Source organism: Calonectris borealis, chromosome 9 (genome assembly GCF_964195595.1).
Source record: "Calonectris borealis chromosome 9, bCalBor7.hap1.2, whole genome shotgun sequence".
Taxonomy (NCBI): Eukaryota; Metazoa; Chordata; class Aves; order Procellariiformes; family Procellariidae; genus Calonectris; species Calonectris borealis.
In genome coordinates this window covers 2628468-2642327 of record NC_134320.1, presented here as the reverse complement: position 1 = coordinate 2642327, position 13860 = coordinate 2628468, and the positions used below count along the sequence as shown (strand labels likewise).

The 13860-nt window shown below is 49.4% G+C and overlaps 1 protein-coding gene across 5 annotated transcripts in view; it reads left to right on the top strand.

Annotated features, from left to right (window-relative positions):
- The first annotated feature begins 1165 nt into the window (after window positions 1-1165).
- The window catches only part of VPS8 (VPS8 subunit of CORVET complex), a 95995-nt gene continuing 83300 nt past the window's right edge, over window positions 1166-13860 (top strand). For 3 of the 5 annotated variants that reach the window (XM_075157912.1, XM_075157913.1, XM_075157915.1), the window contains exons 1-5: window positions 1180-1363; window positions 2350-2418; window positions 6451-6581; window positions 8261-8354; window positions 9352-9384. In XM_075157912.1, coding sequence (XP_075014013.1) covers window positions 1238-1363; window positions 2350-2418; window positions 6451-6581; window positions 8261-8354; window positions 9352-9384 — 453 coding nt within the window. In that variant the 5' untranslated portion in view covers window positions 1180-1237. Of the gene's footprint in view, window positions 1364-2349; window positions 2419-4066; window positions 4204-6450; window positions 6582-8260; window positions 8355-9351; window positions 9385-13860 lie in introns of those variants that run through there. The other 2 variants (XM_075157916.1, XM_075157914.1) reach the window with 2 other exon arrangements.

Below are 13860 nucleotides of genomic sequence, written 5' to 3'. Positions count from 1 at the left end.
TTCATGCAGTAGCCCTTGGGCCAGTCCGGGCAGGACAAGATGTGAAGAATGTGCTCTACACCGCAGCCGGGGAGAATGGCCCTACATGGAGCCTCTGGCAGAAAGCACCAGGGGAGACTCGAGGTCGACCCTTAGGGTTTTGGAGTCGGGGATACAGAGGATCGGAGGCCCGCTACACTCCAACTGAGAAGGAGATATTGGCAGCATATGCAGGGGTTCGAGCTGCTTCGGAAGTGGTTGGTACTGAAGCACAGCTCCTCCTGGCACCCCGACTGCCGGTGCTGGGCTGGATGTTCAAAGGGAGCGTCCCCTCTACACATCATGCAACCGATGCTACGTGGAGTAAGTGGGTCGCACTGATCACACAACGGGCCCGAATAGGAAACCCCAGTCGCCCAGGAATCTTGGAGGTGATCACGAACTGGCCAGAAGGCAAAGATTTTGGAATATCCACAGAGGAAGAGGCGACACGTGCTGAAGAGGCCCCACCATATAACAAACTACCAGAAAATGAGAAGCAATATGCCCTGTTCACTGATGGGTCCTGTCGCCTTGTGGGAAAGCATCGGAGGTGGAAAGCTGCTGTATGGAGTCCTATACGCCAAGTTGCAGGAACTGCTGAAGGAGAAGGTGAGTTGAGCCGGGTGTTTTTTAAAAGAAAACACATGTGCTTGGGCACCAAATCTTGCTGCACCAGCTCTTGCCTTGTCTAAAATTAGCCACGTATTCCCTAAAGCTTTTGCCTCTCACCCAATTTTTTCTTGGCCGTGCTGGGATGCAGCTTGCAGACTGGTGCTGTGCACACCAAACCCTGTGCCCCAAAATGCTGGGAGTTGTACCAAAACCCACGTGCCTTTAGCTAAGGCAGCGCGGGTCTGGACGGGGCGCGATGCGAGTTGATCTCTGTCTCTCAGTTCTTCACCTATTACTAATTTTTTCCCTTCTCCCTCCCTCGGAGGCTAACGCACCCCTCGGGCCCGGGGCCCGTTTCCCAGCCGTCGCCGTGGAGCAGACGCGGGATTTCCCAATAAACGAGGATTTCCCGCGGCAGCAGCTCCGGCTCGCTCGCCCCCTCCCGCCCGGCAGCGAGGGGCCGCGGCCCCTTTAAGGCCGGCCCGGGGCAGGGTGGCCGTGCCGGGCTGCGCCTGCGCAGGGCGGGGGCGTTGCTGGACGCGGGTTCGAGTCCCGGCGGTGCCGGCCTGGTGTGGTCGCCGCCGCGGCGCCCCGCAGCCCGGCGATGGAGGCGGCGCCGGAGCAGGGCGCCTGCCCCGCGGGAGCGGAGGCCGAGCCGTGCCCGGAGCCACCCCCGCACCGGCTGAGCGCGGCGGAGCTCGACCGCGAGCTGGACTCCCGCAGCGAGCTGGTGGGTCGCCAACCTCTGCGCGGGCGCGGCTCCTTCCCCCCGCCGCGGGAGCGCTCCCTCCCTCCGGGTGAAGCGGCCCAAGGGAGGCGGACGCGGCCGGGCCGCGCAGCCCTGAGGTGTTTGCGCCGGCCCCCGCCCGGCCGGGCCGCTCCCCTCAGCGCCGTTGGCCGGCAGCGCGGGCGCCGGCGGCCGCGGGCCCCCTCAGGCAGCCCTGAGGGAGGGTCCGTGGGGCGAGGGAGGCGAGACGCCGCCGCCCTCTGCTCGTTTCGGTCGGTGCCGTTTGTCCCGCCGGTGCGCTGCCGTACGCCGAAAACGGACCCTGCGGGTGGCTCCCACCCTCTTTAATCCCCCCCGAGAGCTCCGTTTTGCAGGTGGCGGCCAGGCTTGTGCTATCACGTTGCCGGAGGAGCGGGCGGTCGGGAGTTTGAAGTAATCCTGCCGCCTGGAAGAGGCTGTGTCAGGCCTTGCTCCTGTGGCCGGCCTTGAGGCAAAGAGCGGGCTCCGAGGAGGCGCGGGGACAGAGCAGCAGTAGTTGTGCGGGCGAGTAGGACACAAGTGCTGGGGGTAGCTTTCCTACTTGATTTTCAGTAATGCGAGTCTCGGATAAAAGTATATTTTGAAGAAAACTACCTTTTTTTCCCCATTAGTAAGTAGTCAGAAAATCTTGTGTATCATTGTTTGTATTAGAAAGGGAATGTAGCATTGGTAGCGGTGATCTTTGGAAATTAAAAAAAAAAAAAAAGGTATTTGAAATTTTAGCTCTGGGCAAAAGTCTGAGAACTATTATATAACTTTCGTAATAAATACATCTTGTTCTGTCGCAGAGAATGCATTTTGTATAAGAGAATCTGTAGTATGTATGGTGCCTTTCTGGGCAGAGGGAGGTTGGAAGGAGTGCATGCATAGGTGCTTTTTTTCCTTAGATAAAATAAATTTGGAAGGTCGAGTAGGCAACCTAAACTCCGTCTATGGTTTCTGATATACAGATCGATGACAAAGAATTCGACATTCCTCAAGTTGATACCCCTCCAACACTGGAGAGCATCTTAAATGAGGTGAGTGGTCCATCGGGTGTGCCACCGGCCCCCATACACAGGGATGATCTAAGATGAGGCAGCACATACTCCTTTGGCTCTTTTCATATTGTTTCTTCTTGGGAAATAAAATCATATAACTTCATAATTTCCTGATGCGGATAGCTGACAAAGCGCATGTTCAGTTGAGTAATTGCTGTGTGCTGTGTAGTAAGGAATTTTGTTTTTTCAGTTAAAATAGCCACAGCTGAAATATAACGGGTTTCCATCAAATTTAAGCATGTTCACCTGTGGATTTGGACAGTCACCTGAAGACTGTACAGTCCCTTAAAGCTCAGGGTCATCAAACAACTTTTTTTTTTTTTTTTTAAGCTAAAAATAAATGCAGGGAATTCTGGGTAGTTCTTAAGTTGTGGGAGGAGAGGAGAACCAGATTCTTCACAAGTCCTTTTATGTTGTACATTTCATGTATTTAGCCCTCTGGCAGGAGTAATGAACTGTCTTAGCATCTAATGTTTCCTGCAGGTACCTTGTAGGGAGAACTGACTTTGTCTGGCTTGTATCCAATTCAGTGCATTTTTTACGATAGCCACATGAGTGCACGGTTCTTAGAAAGGAAAAGAAGGGCATGGAAGTAAAGACAAACTCTAAGAAAACGGTCTTATTAACAAACTGAGGAAATTAGAATCATAGAACCGTTTAGGTTGGAAAAGACCTTTAAGATCAAGTCCAACCATTAACATAGCACTGCCAAGTCCACCACTAAACCATGTCTACTCGTCTTTTAAATACTCCAGGGATGGTGACTCCACCACTTCCCTGGGCAGCCTGGTCCAATGCTTGCTTTACCCTTTTGGTGAAGAAATTTTTCTTAACATCCAGCCTAAACCTCCCTTGGCGCAACTTGAGGCTATTTCCTCTCATCCTATCGCTTGTTATTGGCAGAAGAGACCGACACCCACCTCGCTACAACCTCCTTCCAGGGAGTTGTAGAGCGCGATGAGGTCTCCCCTCAGCCTCCTCTTCTCCAGACTAAACACCCCCAGTTCCCTCAGCCGCTCCCCATCAGACTGGTGCTCCAGGCCCTTCACCAGCTTCGTTGCCCTTCTCTGGACACGCTCCAGCACCTCCACGTCCTTCTTGTCGTGAGGGGCCCAGAACTGAACACAGGATTCAAGGTGCGGCCTCACCAGTGCCCAGTGCAGGGGCACGATTCCCTCCCTGCTCCTGCTGGCCACACCAGTTCTGATACAGGCCAGGATGCCGTTGGCCTTCTTGGCCACCTGGGCACACTGCCGGCTCATGTTCAGCCGGCTGTCGACCAGCACCCCCAGGTCCTTTTCCTCCGGGCAGCTTTCCAGCCGCTCTTCCCCAAGCCTGTGGCGTTGCCTGGGGTTGTTGTGGCCGAAGTGCAGGACCCGGCACTTGGCCTTGTTGAACCTCATACAGTTGGCCTCGGCCCATCGATCCAGCCTGTCCAGGTCCCTCTGCAGAGCCTTCCCACCCTCCAGCAGATCAACACTCCCGCCCAGCTTGGTGTCATCTGCAAACTTACTGAGGGAGCACTCGATCCCCTCGTCCAGATCGTTGATAAAGATATTGAACAGGACCGGCCCCAGTACTGAGCCCTGGGGAACACCGCTCGTGACCGGCCGCCAACTGGATTTAACTCCGTTCACCACAACTCTCTGGGCCCGGCCGTCCAGCCAGTTTTTTACCCAGCGAAGAGTGCACCTGTACATGCCATGAGCAGCCAGTTTCCCCAGGAGAATGCTGTGGGAAACGGTGTCAAAGGCTTTACTAAAGGTAGGTAGACCACATCCACAGCCTTTCTCTCACCCACTAAGTGGGTCACCTGGTCATAGAAGGAGATTGGGTTGGTCAAGCAGGACCTGCCTTTCACAAACCCGTGCTGGCTGGGCCTGATCCCCTGGTAGTCCTGTACGTGCTGCGTGATGGCACTCGAGATGATCTGCTCCATAACCTTCCCCGGCACCGAGGTCAGGCTGACAGGCCTGTAGTTCTCTGGATCCTCCTTCCAGCCCTTCTTCTAGGTGGGCGTCACATTTGCTAGCTTCCAGTCAACTGGGACCACCCCGGTTAGCCAGGACTGCTGATAAAGGACTGAAAGTGGCTCGGTGAGCGCTCCCGCCAGCTCCCTTGGTACCCTTGGGTGGATCCCATCCGGCCCCGTAGACTTGTGTGTGTCTAAGTGCTGTAGCAGGCCACTAACCATTTCCCTTTGGATTATGGGGGCTTCACTCTGCTCCCCGTCCCTGTCTTCCAGCTCAGGGGGCTGGGTACTGGTCTTACTGTTAAAGACTAAGGCAAAGAAGGCATTAAGTACCTCAGCCTTTTCCTCATCCTTTGTCACTATGTTTCCACCCACATCCGATAAAGGATGGAGATTCTCCTGCCAGATTAAGTTCTAGTTGGGCTTTGGCCCTTCTAATTTTCTCCCTGCATAACCTCAACATCCCTGTAGTCCTCCTGAGTTGCCTGTCCCTTCTTCCAAAGGTCATAAACTCTCCTTTTTCCCCCGAGTTCCAGTCAAAGCTCTCTCTTCAGCCAGGCCGGTCGTCTTCTCTGCCGGCTCGTCTTTCGGCACATGGGGATGGCCTGCTCCAGCACCTTTAAGATTTCCTTCTTGAAGAATGTCCAGCCTTCCTGGACTCCTTTGCCCCTCGGGACTGCCTCCAAGGGACTCTGTCCAGCAGGCTCCTAAGCAGGCCAAAGTCTGTCCAAGGTAGCCGTTCTGCTGACCTCTCTCCTTACTTCTCCAAGAATCGAAAACTCTATCATTTTGTGATCGCTGTGCCCAAGACGGCCTACAACCATCACATCACCCACAGGTCCTTCTCTGTTCGCAACCACCGAATTGGTGGTTGGACTTCCCAGGAAGCCAGTATAAAGGGAAAAGGAGCCTGGGAGAGGCGACGGTTCTTTCAAAAAGCTGTGTTAAAGGTACAGGTGTAAGGTGTCCCAAACAGATACAGTCGAGGAACAAGAGGAACAGTCATCAGTGATCTGCTGCCCAAGTAGGGAGGGGGTGTTGAGGGGCAGTGTACAGGGGTACGTCCTGTTTCTGCTGATGCCTTGGGTGATGAGGGTAGAGCGAACTTACTGAATTTGGGTGATGCCAAACTGTCAGGAGATGCTGTCGCATCCGTGTCAGAGGAGTATTATCCTGGTAGTCTTAAACATGAGAGGTGGTCTGAAGAAAACATAGTTCAGTGCAGACAAATATAAAGCTTTACTCCAATGGTATTTATCTCGGTGCATATGGGATGGGAATGACTGGCAAAGCATCTTCTGAAAAGGATTTTAGTGGAGAACAACCTGACTGAGCCCAAAAGGCATACAGCTGCACTGGGAAAAAAAAAAAGACACTTAATGGGCACAGGACTGCCAGCTGTAAGACAGATGAGGAGCACCTGCTGTGTTCTCCGCACCTTTGGCATTAGGAGGGGTATTGTGTTTACTCTCTCTGGCTCTCTGTTTTGAGAAGAACATGAGCTGTACTGAATTTAGAAGACATCGGGGAGAATGGCCATTTAAAAATTACTATAAAAACAGTTCCAGGCTAAGCCTGCGGAGAGAGAGATCGAGATGACCAGCAGAAGATGACAGAAGGAGAAGAGAAAAATCAACCCTCATAGCAGCTGGAGGGACTGCTGGACTCTTAGCCACCACTTGGTGAAGTGCTGGAGTAGATGATAAAAATTCTAGGCCTTCTCTTGGCAATTGGAGACTTTTGAGAACAGCCTAGTTAAAGGTCTGTTAAAGTTTTGATGGAGTAGGTCATATCTGGGGAAGAACGATTAGTTGAATAACTTTCTCTCCAGCTCACTTCCGTGATTATTGTTAATTCTGGAAACCAGTTCTTCCACAAAATCAGTTCAGTAAAATAATACATAGTTCTGTTTTTTACGTATGAGACTATGTCGTCCTCTCCTTGATTTTTCTGCTTAATTGATGCTGTTTTGCTAATGTTTCAGTTATATGTTGTGCATTCTGAACGTTTAATAAGCTGTGGTGATTCTCTTCCTTCAGACTGATGATGAAGAAGAGTCTTTCATTTTGGAGGATCCCTTTCTCTTGAATATTGATAACACAGATACACACTCCTACGACACATCTTCTGTAGCAAGCTCTGACAGTGGGGACCGGACACACCTGAAAAGGTACTGCAGGACTGATAGCCTGGGAGGTTAAATGATTTTTGAAGGAGCACTGCTTATATCTATTAAAAATGAATTCTCCTTTTTGGAGTGGGTAGAAGGACGATCCAAAGCTAAGAACAGTTGAAACTTCCTAAGGCACCTCCTCTCCGAGCTTTGCTGTGAGCAGGCAATTTGTCTGTCACCTGGGTAGGAACCCTTGATTGCACACGTGGATTTTGTCTCCTGGTGTTATATCCTGTGCTGAAATCCCAGGGGGATGCTGCAGGGACTGCGGTGAGGCTGCTTTTGGCAGAACAGTGTTATTCCTGCCGGATCAAGTAGGCAAAGATGGGATTGGTTTTTGCACTGAGGGCTAGCCTGTTTGAGCAATAAATGCATTTTATGGGAGATGGAGCATTTAAATTTCTCTGAATTTTAATGGAATCTTTAAAACACTGAACCGTGATGACTTTAAAGAAAATCTTTCAAAGGTGTCTGATGACTTCCAGAATCTGCAAGCAGCTGGGGGTTATTTTTAAAAGGCAAGTGAACTGCTGTCACTCCTGTAAATGGAATGCTAATCTTGACATCTAAAAGCAGCCTGGAATGTGATAATTAGCTATAATGCTGCTGACTTGCCTCATTAATTACTGAAATGATGGCCTGATCCTACATCCTGAACCACTCCCATGGCCTTCTTATGTGCTGTAAGAAGTTGTGATTGTTGCATGAGCAATTGCAGAGAATATAAATGCTCGTAAGTGTGATGGTTTATGGTGGCATATGGTGGTGTACTGATTCACTGTCCCTTCTTTTTTCAAATAAGATGGTTTGTATTGAGGTAAATGGTACCTGGAGTGGCTTAAACATTTTCCAGTACAGAGTGGGCAGAAAAACCTGGAAGTGTTGTTGTCATCTTAGTGTTTGTGGGTCCTTAGCCGTAATATAAGCTATTAACCACATGTTTCTTCAGCGTACGTGTGAGCTACTTATTTGTGCACCTCTGGAGAGATAAGAACCAAATGTTTCCATGTCAGTTTTGGAAAGTTGGCTTTCTGGTGGTGTGTGCTTGGTGACAAAATTGCAGCTTTCTTGGGGATTTTCCCTCTACTGTGCGCTACAGTGCACTAATGCTCTTTAGAAATAACTGTCCCCTGTACACTAGTTACTTTTTAAAGACATTTTCTCCGTAAACAGAAACACTTAACCTTTCATATCAGATCAGCTGTGTTGTAATTGAATGTTATTCTTTAAGCATACATCCAGTTTTCCTAGGGGTCTGTATTCTGCTAATGAGCTTTTCCCAATTGTGTATTTTCCTTAGATATTCACCTTTAAAGACTGACACTTCCTGACTCACTGGAGGATTAATTAAAGAGCAACAGTCTTGCTTTCAGGCTTTATTAATAAATTCTGAGGTTTGCAAATATGTGCTTGAAACTGACAATTTGTTTGAAGAACTATTTTTTTTTGCGGGAGATGAGTTAAAAACAGATTTTATGCAGGCACAGTGGTGCATAGCAGGCTTTGCTAATAACGTCATGAAACCATTCCGTGCATGAAGGCCCTAAGAATAAGAATGGAAACTGCATGAGTTACGAGTGTATGCAGAATTTACCTGTCGGTTTAGCTGTGGGTTAGGCAAAGTTCCAAACTTCTGTTCTGCTCTAATGCATTTGGTTTATTTCTTATTTCCTTAGGAAGAAAAAACTCCCAGATTCTCTCTCACTCCATGGATCAGTTATACGGCTTTCGCTTCTGAAAGGAATTTCTGCCCAGATAGTATCTGCAGCAGTAAGTGTCTTTTTCTCCTGGTCGCATCCATTAAGAAAAATTTGAACCTATTCTGGCGTGGAAGGAGGTGTGTGTGATCTCCTACCTGCCCCTACTATTAGTTTTGGATAATACTAACATGTTGGGTACGTAAACTGCTAACTAGTAATCCCTAGCCAGCAGTGGATCAGATATTAGCTGACTTATTGCAGGAGCAATACGGTAGGTCCCTTTTAACACTGATCTGTGTCGCTAGATGTCATTAACCCTGCTGGGAAATGTTAATAGAAAATGATAGCGGTGCTATTGTTCTGCTTGCGCGAAGATGCTGGAAACAGGTTTGCTTAATGCCCGCAGCAGGCGCAGAACGCGCTCGTTGTTCTGAGCCAAGTGAGGAGCAGGTTTGCTCTTCAGTGACTGCACTTCAGGCAAGGGGGGGGTAGAGCTGGTCTGTAAATCGTACTGCCGGGGAACGCTGACTGTCCAAGATCAGAGCTAAGGCGGTGATTTGTAAAGTGTATGATTTCTGAAGCACGCAAGGTAGGCTTGTTAGAGTACAAGTGACTCCTCTGTGAGTGTTGTGTGATGGCTGTGCGAGCAGGGTCTCGGTGTTAGCGTGCTGCCGCTGGCTGTGACTTGCGTGGGTGGAGGTGTGGGTGGGCCACCTGAATGGAAGCTAATAAGGTGTGCTGGGGAGGGAGGTAGTTTTGTCATCGATGTCTGTGCTGTGTACACAGAGAATACTGAAAACTGTTAGTAAGATTAGACTGTTTTGAGAAGAACACAGTAACTTTCCTATGGAATTACAGGATATTCTGCTTCCGCTCCGTTTCTGTGCACTTTTTCATTCATTCTGGGTATTTCTAGCCAGTGGTTCCCTCAGCGCTGTCTGCCCTGGTGGGACTATTAAAATGCAACTTGTGTTGATTTTTGTGCGTGTTGTGGTTCTAATTATTAGAGACATGCACGGAGTCGAGAGTTCTGTCTCTCTTACTCATGACTTGTCCTGTTTTTCTAGGACAAAGTGGATGCTGGCTTGCCCACTGCAATTGTAAGTACTCTAACAATTTTCAAGTACCGTATAGTTAGTTCTCATGCAAGGCTGTTAAAGCAGTAATTTAAGACAGCTCATAAATGCATCTTCCTTCTTAACCTTACTAAGAATGTTCAAATACGAGGGGTGAGAGAAGCAGCATGAAAGATCTGGTTCCTGGGGGCAGAGTTCAGCCTTTCTTAACAGCACAGCTGCCCCTCTGCTGATCAAGCCCCACGCTCTCCCCTTTTTCATGTTGTCACCAGGGCTTGTTAGTTGAGCACCTAACCTTTCCCATAAGGTGAGTGTTCATCTGTTGAACACATTGAATCTCCCTAGCTATTTCTTCTTTGCCAGTTATTGCTTTGACTCCTAACAATTTTTTAAAGAAACTTAAACTGAAGTGCTCATGAAGTGATGGGTTCAAAATCTCCACGGCTCTGATGTAACTGAAATATGACCTTAAAATATAAAATTTCTCTAAAAGCCTGTCTGAAAGATACTCCTGCTTAGCAATTTGCATTAAACTTCTTAAGGCAAGCATACTAATTAAAATATGTCAGAAGTAAAGCTGCCAATAGTTAAAGGAGAAGAGAAACATTTTAGGGAGGTGAAATATAGCAAGTATTTGTTCTGCCCTTGTGAAATGAGTTTTAATGTTTTATGAAGAAACTAAAGATGTGCTTGGTCACTTTGACTGTAGTAGCAGCAATCCATAAGAAATTATACTTTTTGTTTAAAAAAGAAAAAGGAGAAAAACCATAGTCACATCTAAGGCAAAAGGTTGCACAGCAAAATTGGAAGCACACTGTGTCTGGTGTGCACGTAGGATAAAAACCTGTACTTTCATACTCCAGACATTAAAACACTTAATTTTTTTAATCTGACTGTCGTGGTTTAACCCCAGCCAGCAAAAATAAACGCCACGCAGCCGCTCGATCACCCCCCCCGGTGGGATGGGGGAGAGAATCGGGAGGGCACAAGTAGGAAAGCTCCCGGGTTGAGATAAAAACAGTTTAATAATTGAAATAAAACTAAGTAGAACAGTAATAATAACAGTGAGAACAACAACAATAACAGAATACACAAAGCAGGCAATGCACAACAGAACCGCTCACCGACCGCTGACCGCGTGTCACGAACGGGGGGCGAGCCCCCCACACACCTGGTTTTTATACTGAGCATGATGTCACATGGTATAGAATACCCCATTGGCCAGCTGGGTCCACCACCCCGGCTGTGCTCCCCCCTCCCGGTGCAAGCATCACCCAGCAACAGCCAAAGCATCAATGGGCCATCAACGCTCCTTTCACACCGAACCCAAAACACAGCACACCCCCCAGGCTACTGGGAAGAAAGTTAACCCTGTCCCAGCTGGAACCAGGACAATATCCACCCCTTATTCTATACCATCTACATCATGCCCAGGTCTCACATTTTCCCATACATTCCAATTAGTCAGCGCTACTTTTTCCTGCCTTTTGATATATACACACACAGAGATATCATTCCCTTAGTCCATGGGCCATCCCTCTAAAACGTCCGTTGAGTTCATGTAGTCCATGACTTCGGGTTCCACCTGTCGTAACAGTCTTGCAGGGCAGGAGAGATGGTGTGTGGTGTTGGGCTCTTGCATGCGGAGGCCAGTTCTGGGCGCTCGTCCGGTTCTATCATTGTTGCACCTTGCTCAGTTTCATCGGCGTTCATCCTAAATTAATCTGGGTGATTCTTACTGTAATACTGTTAATATGGCATATGGTAACCATAAAAGTGATGACATACAGTACTATGTAATAACTAACATCGTACAATTCAGTTCATTGGCTATTTTCACCCAAAATTAAATCCCCCTGAGGTACACACCGGACTTCCCCATCCTTTCTCATCACCCACCAAGTGCACCCAGGCCCCTGAGCAAAAGCAATCCCACGGATAGGTTTTCCCTTGCCAGAGGCAGGAGCAATCCAGACCGTCTTCCCCAGCATATTCCTCATATGCACGACAGGGACTTTATCCCCCTCTACAGCACGTAAGGGTTTGGATTGGGCAGGGCCAGCTCGAGTGACAGATCCCCTAGTGTTCACTAACCAGGTGGCCTTTGCTAAATGTGTGTCCCAATGCTTGAATGTCCCACCACCCATTGCCCTCAGTGTTGTCTTTAGCAGCCCGTTGTATCGTTCAATTTTTCCGGAGGCTGGTGCATGGTAGGGGATGTGATAGACCCACTCAATGCCGTGCTCTTTGGCCCAGGTGTCTATGAGGGCGTTTCGGAAGTGAGTCCCGTTGTCTGACTCAATTCTTTCTGGGGTGCCATGTCGCCACAGGATTTGCTTTTCAAGGCCCAGGATGGTGTTCCGGGCGGTGGCATGGGGCACAGGGTATGTTTCCAGCCATCCTGAGGTTACTTCCACCATGGTGAGCACATAGCGCTTGCCCTGTCGGGTTTGTGGGAGCGTGATATAATCAATCTGCCAAGCCTCCCCATATTTATACTTCAACCATCGTCCTCCATACCAAAGAGGCTTTACTCGTTTGGCTTGCTTGATTGCAGCGCATGTTTCACATTCGTGGATGACCTGTGCAATAGTGTCCATGGTTAAGTCCACCCCTCGATCACGAGCCCATCTATATGTTGCATCTCGCCCTTGGTGGCCTGAAGTGTCATGGGCCCACCGAGCTATAAATAATTCACCTTTATGTTGCCAGTCCAGATCTACCTGAGCTACTTCGATCTTGGCAGCCTGATCCACCTGCTGGTTGTTTTGGTGCTCTTCACTGGCCCGACTCTTGGGTACGTGAGCATCTACGTGACGTACTTTTACAGTCAGGTTCTCTACCTGGGCAGCAATATCTTGCCACAATGCGGCAGCCCAGATGGGTTTACCTCTGCGCTGCCAGTTGTTCTGCTTCCACTGCTGCAACCACCCCCACAGGGCATTTGCCACCATCCATGAGTCAGTATAGAGATAAAGCACTGGCCATTTTTCTCGTTCGGCAATGCCCAAGGCCAGCTGGATGGCTTTCACTTCTGCAAACTGACTCGATTCACCTTCTCCTTCAGCAGTTTCTGCAACTTGGCGTATGGGACTCCATACCGCAGCCTTCCATCTCCGATGTTTTCCCACAAGGCGACAGGACCCATCCGTGAACAGGGCATATTGCTTCTCGTTTTCTGGTAGTTTGTTATATGGTGGGGCCTCTTCAGCACGCATCACCTCCTCCTCTGGGGATATCCCAAAATCTTTGCCTTCTGGCCAGTTCGTGATCACCTCCAAGATTCCTGGGCGACTGGGGTTTCCTATTCGGGCCCGTTGTGTGATCAGCGCGACCCACTTACTCCACGTAGCATCAGTTGCATGATGTGTAGAGGGGACGCTCCCTTTGAACATCCAGCCCAGCACCGGCAGTCGGGGTGCCAGGAGGAGCTGTGCTTCAGTGCCAACCACTTCCGAAGCAGCTTGAACCCCTTCATATGCTGCCAATATCTCCTTCTCAGTTGGAGTGTAGCGGGCCTCCGATCCTCTGTATCCCCGACTCCAGAACCCTAAGGGTCGACCTCGAGTCTCCCCTGGTGCTTTCTGCCAGAGGCTCCAGGTAGGGCCATTCTCCCCGGCTGCGGTGTAGAGCACATTCTTCACATCTTGTCCTGCCCGGACTGGCCCAAGGGCTACTGCCTGAACTATCTCCTGTTTAATTTGTTCAAAGGCTTGTCGTTGCTCAGGGCCCCATCTGAAGTCGTTCTTCTTCCTGGTCACGTGATAGAGAGGGCTTACGATCTGACTGTAATTTGGAATATGCATTCTCCAAAAGCCCACAACGCCTAAGAAAGCTTGCGTTTCCTTTTTGTTAGTTGGTGGAGACATGGCTGTTATTTTATTGATCACATCTGTTGGGATCTGACGACGTCCATCTTGCCATTTTATTCCTAAAAACTGGATCTCCTGTGCAGGTCCCTTGACCTTACTTCGTTTTATTGCAAAGCCGGCCTTCAGAAGGATTTGGACTATTCTCTCCCCTTTCTTGAAAACTTCCTCTGCTGTGTTGCCCCACACGATGATGTCATCAATGTATTGCAGGTGTTCTGGAGCCTCACCCTGTTCCAGTGCGGTGTGGATCAGTCCATGGCAAATGGTAGGGCTGTGTTTCCACCCCTGGGGCAGTCGGTTCCAGGTGTACTGGACACCCCTCCAAGTGAAAGCAAACTGTGGCCTGCACTCTGCCGCCAAAGGGATGGAGAAGAATGCATTAGCGATATCAATGGTGGCGTACCACTTGGCTGCCTTTGACTCCAGTTCGTATTGAAGTTCCAGCATGTCCGGCACGGCAGCACTCAGTGGTGGCGTCACTTCGTTCAGGCCACGGTAGTCTACTGTTAGCCTCCACTCTCCATTGGACTTTCGCACTGGCCATATGGGACTGTTAAAGGGTGAGCGAGTCTTGCTGATCACTCCTTGGCTCTCCAGTCGACGAATCAGCACATGGATGGGGATCAAG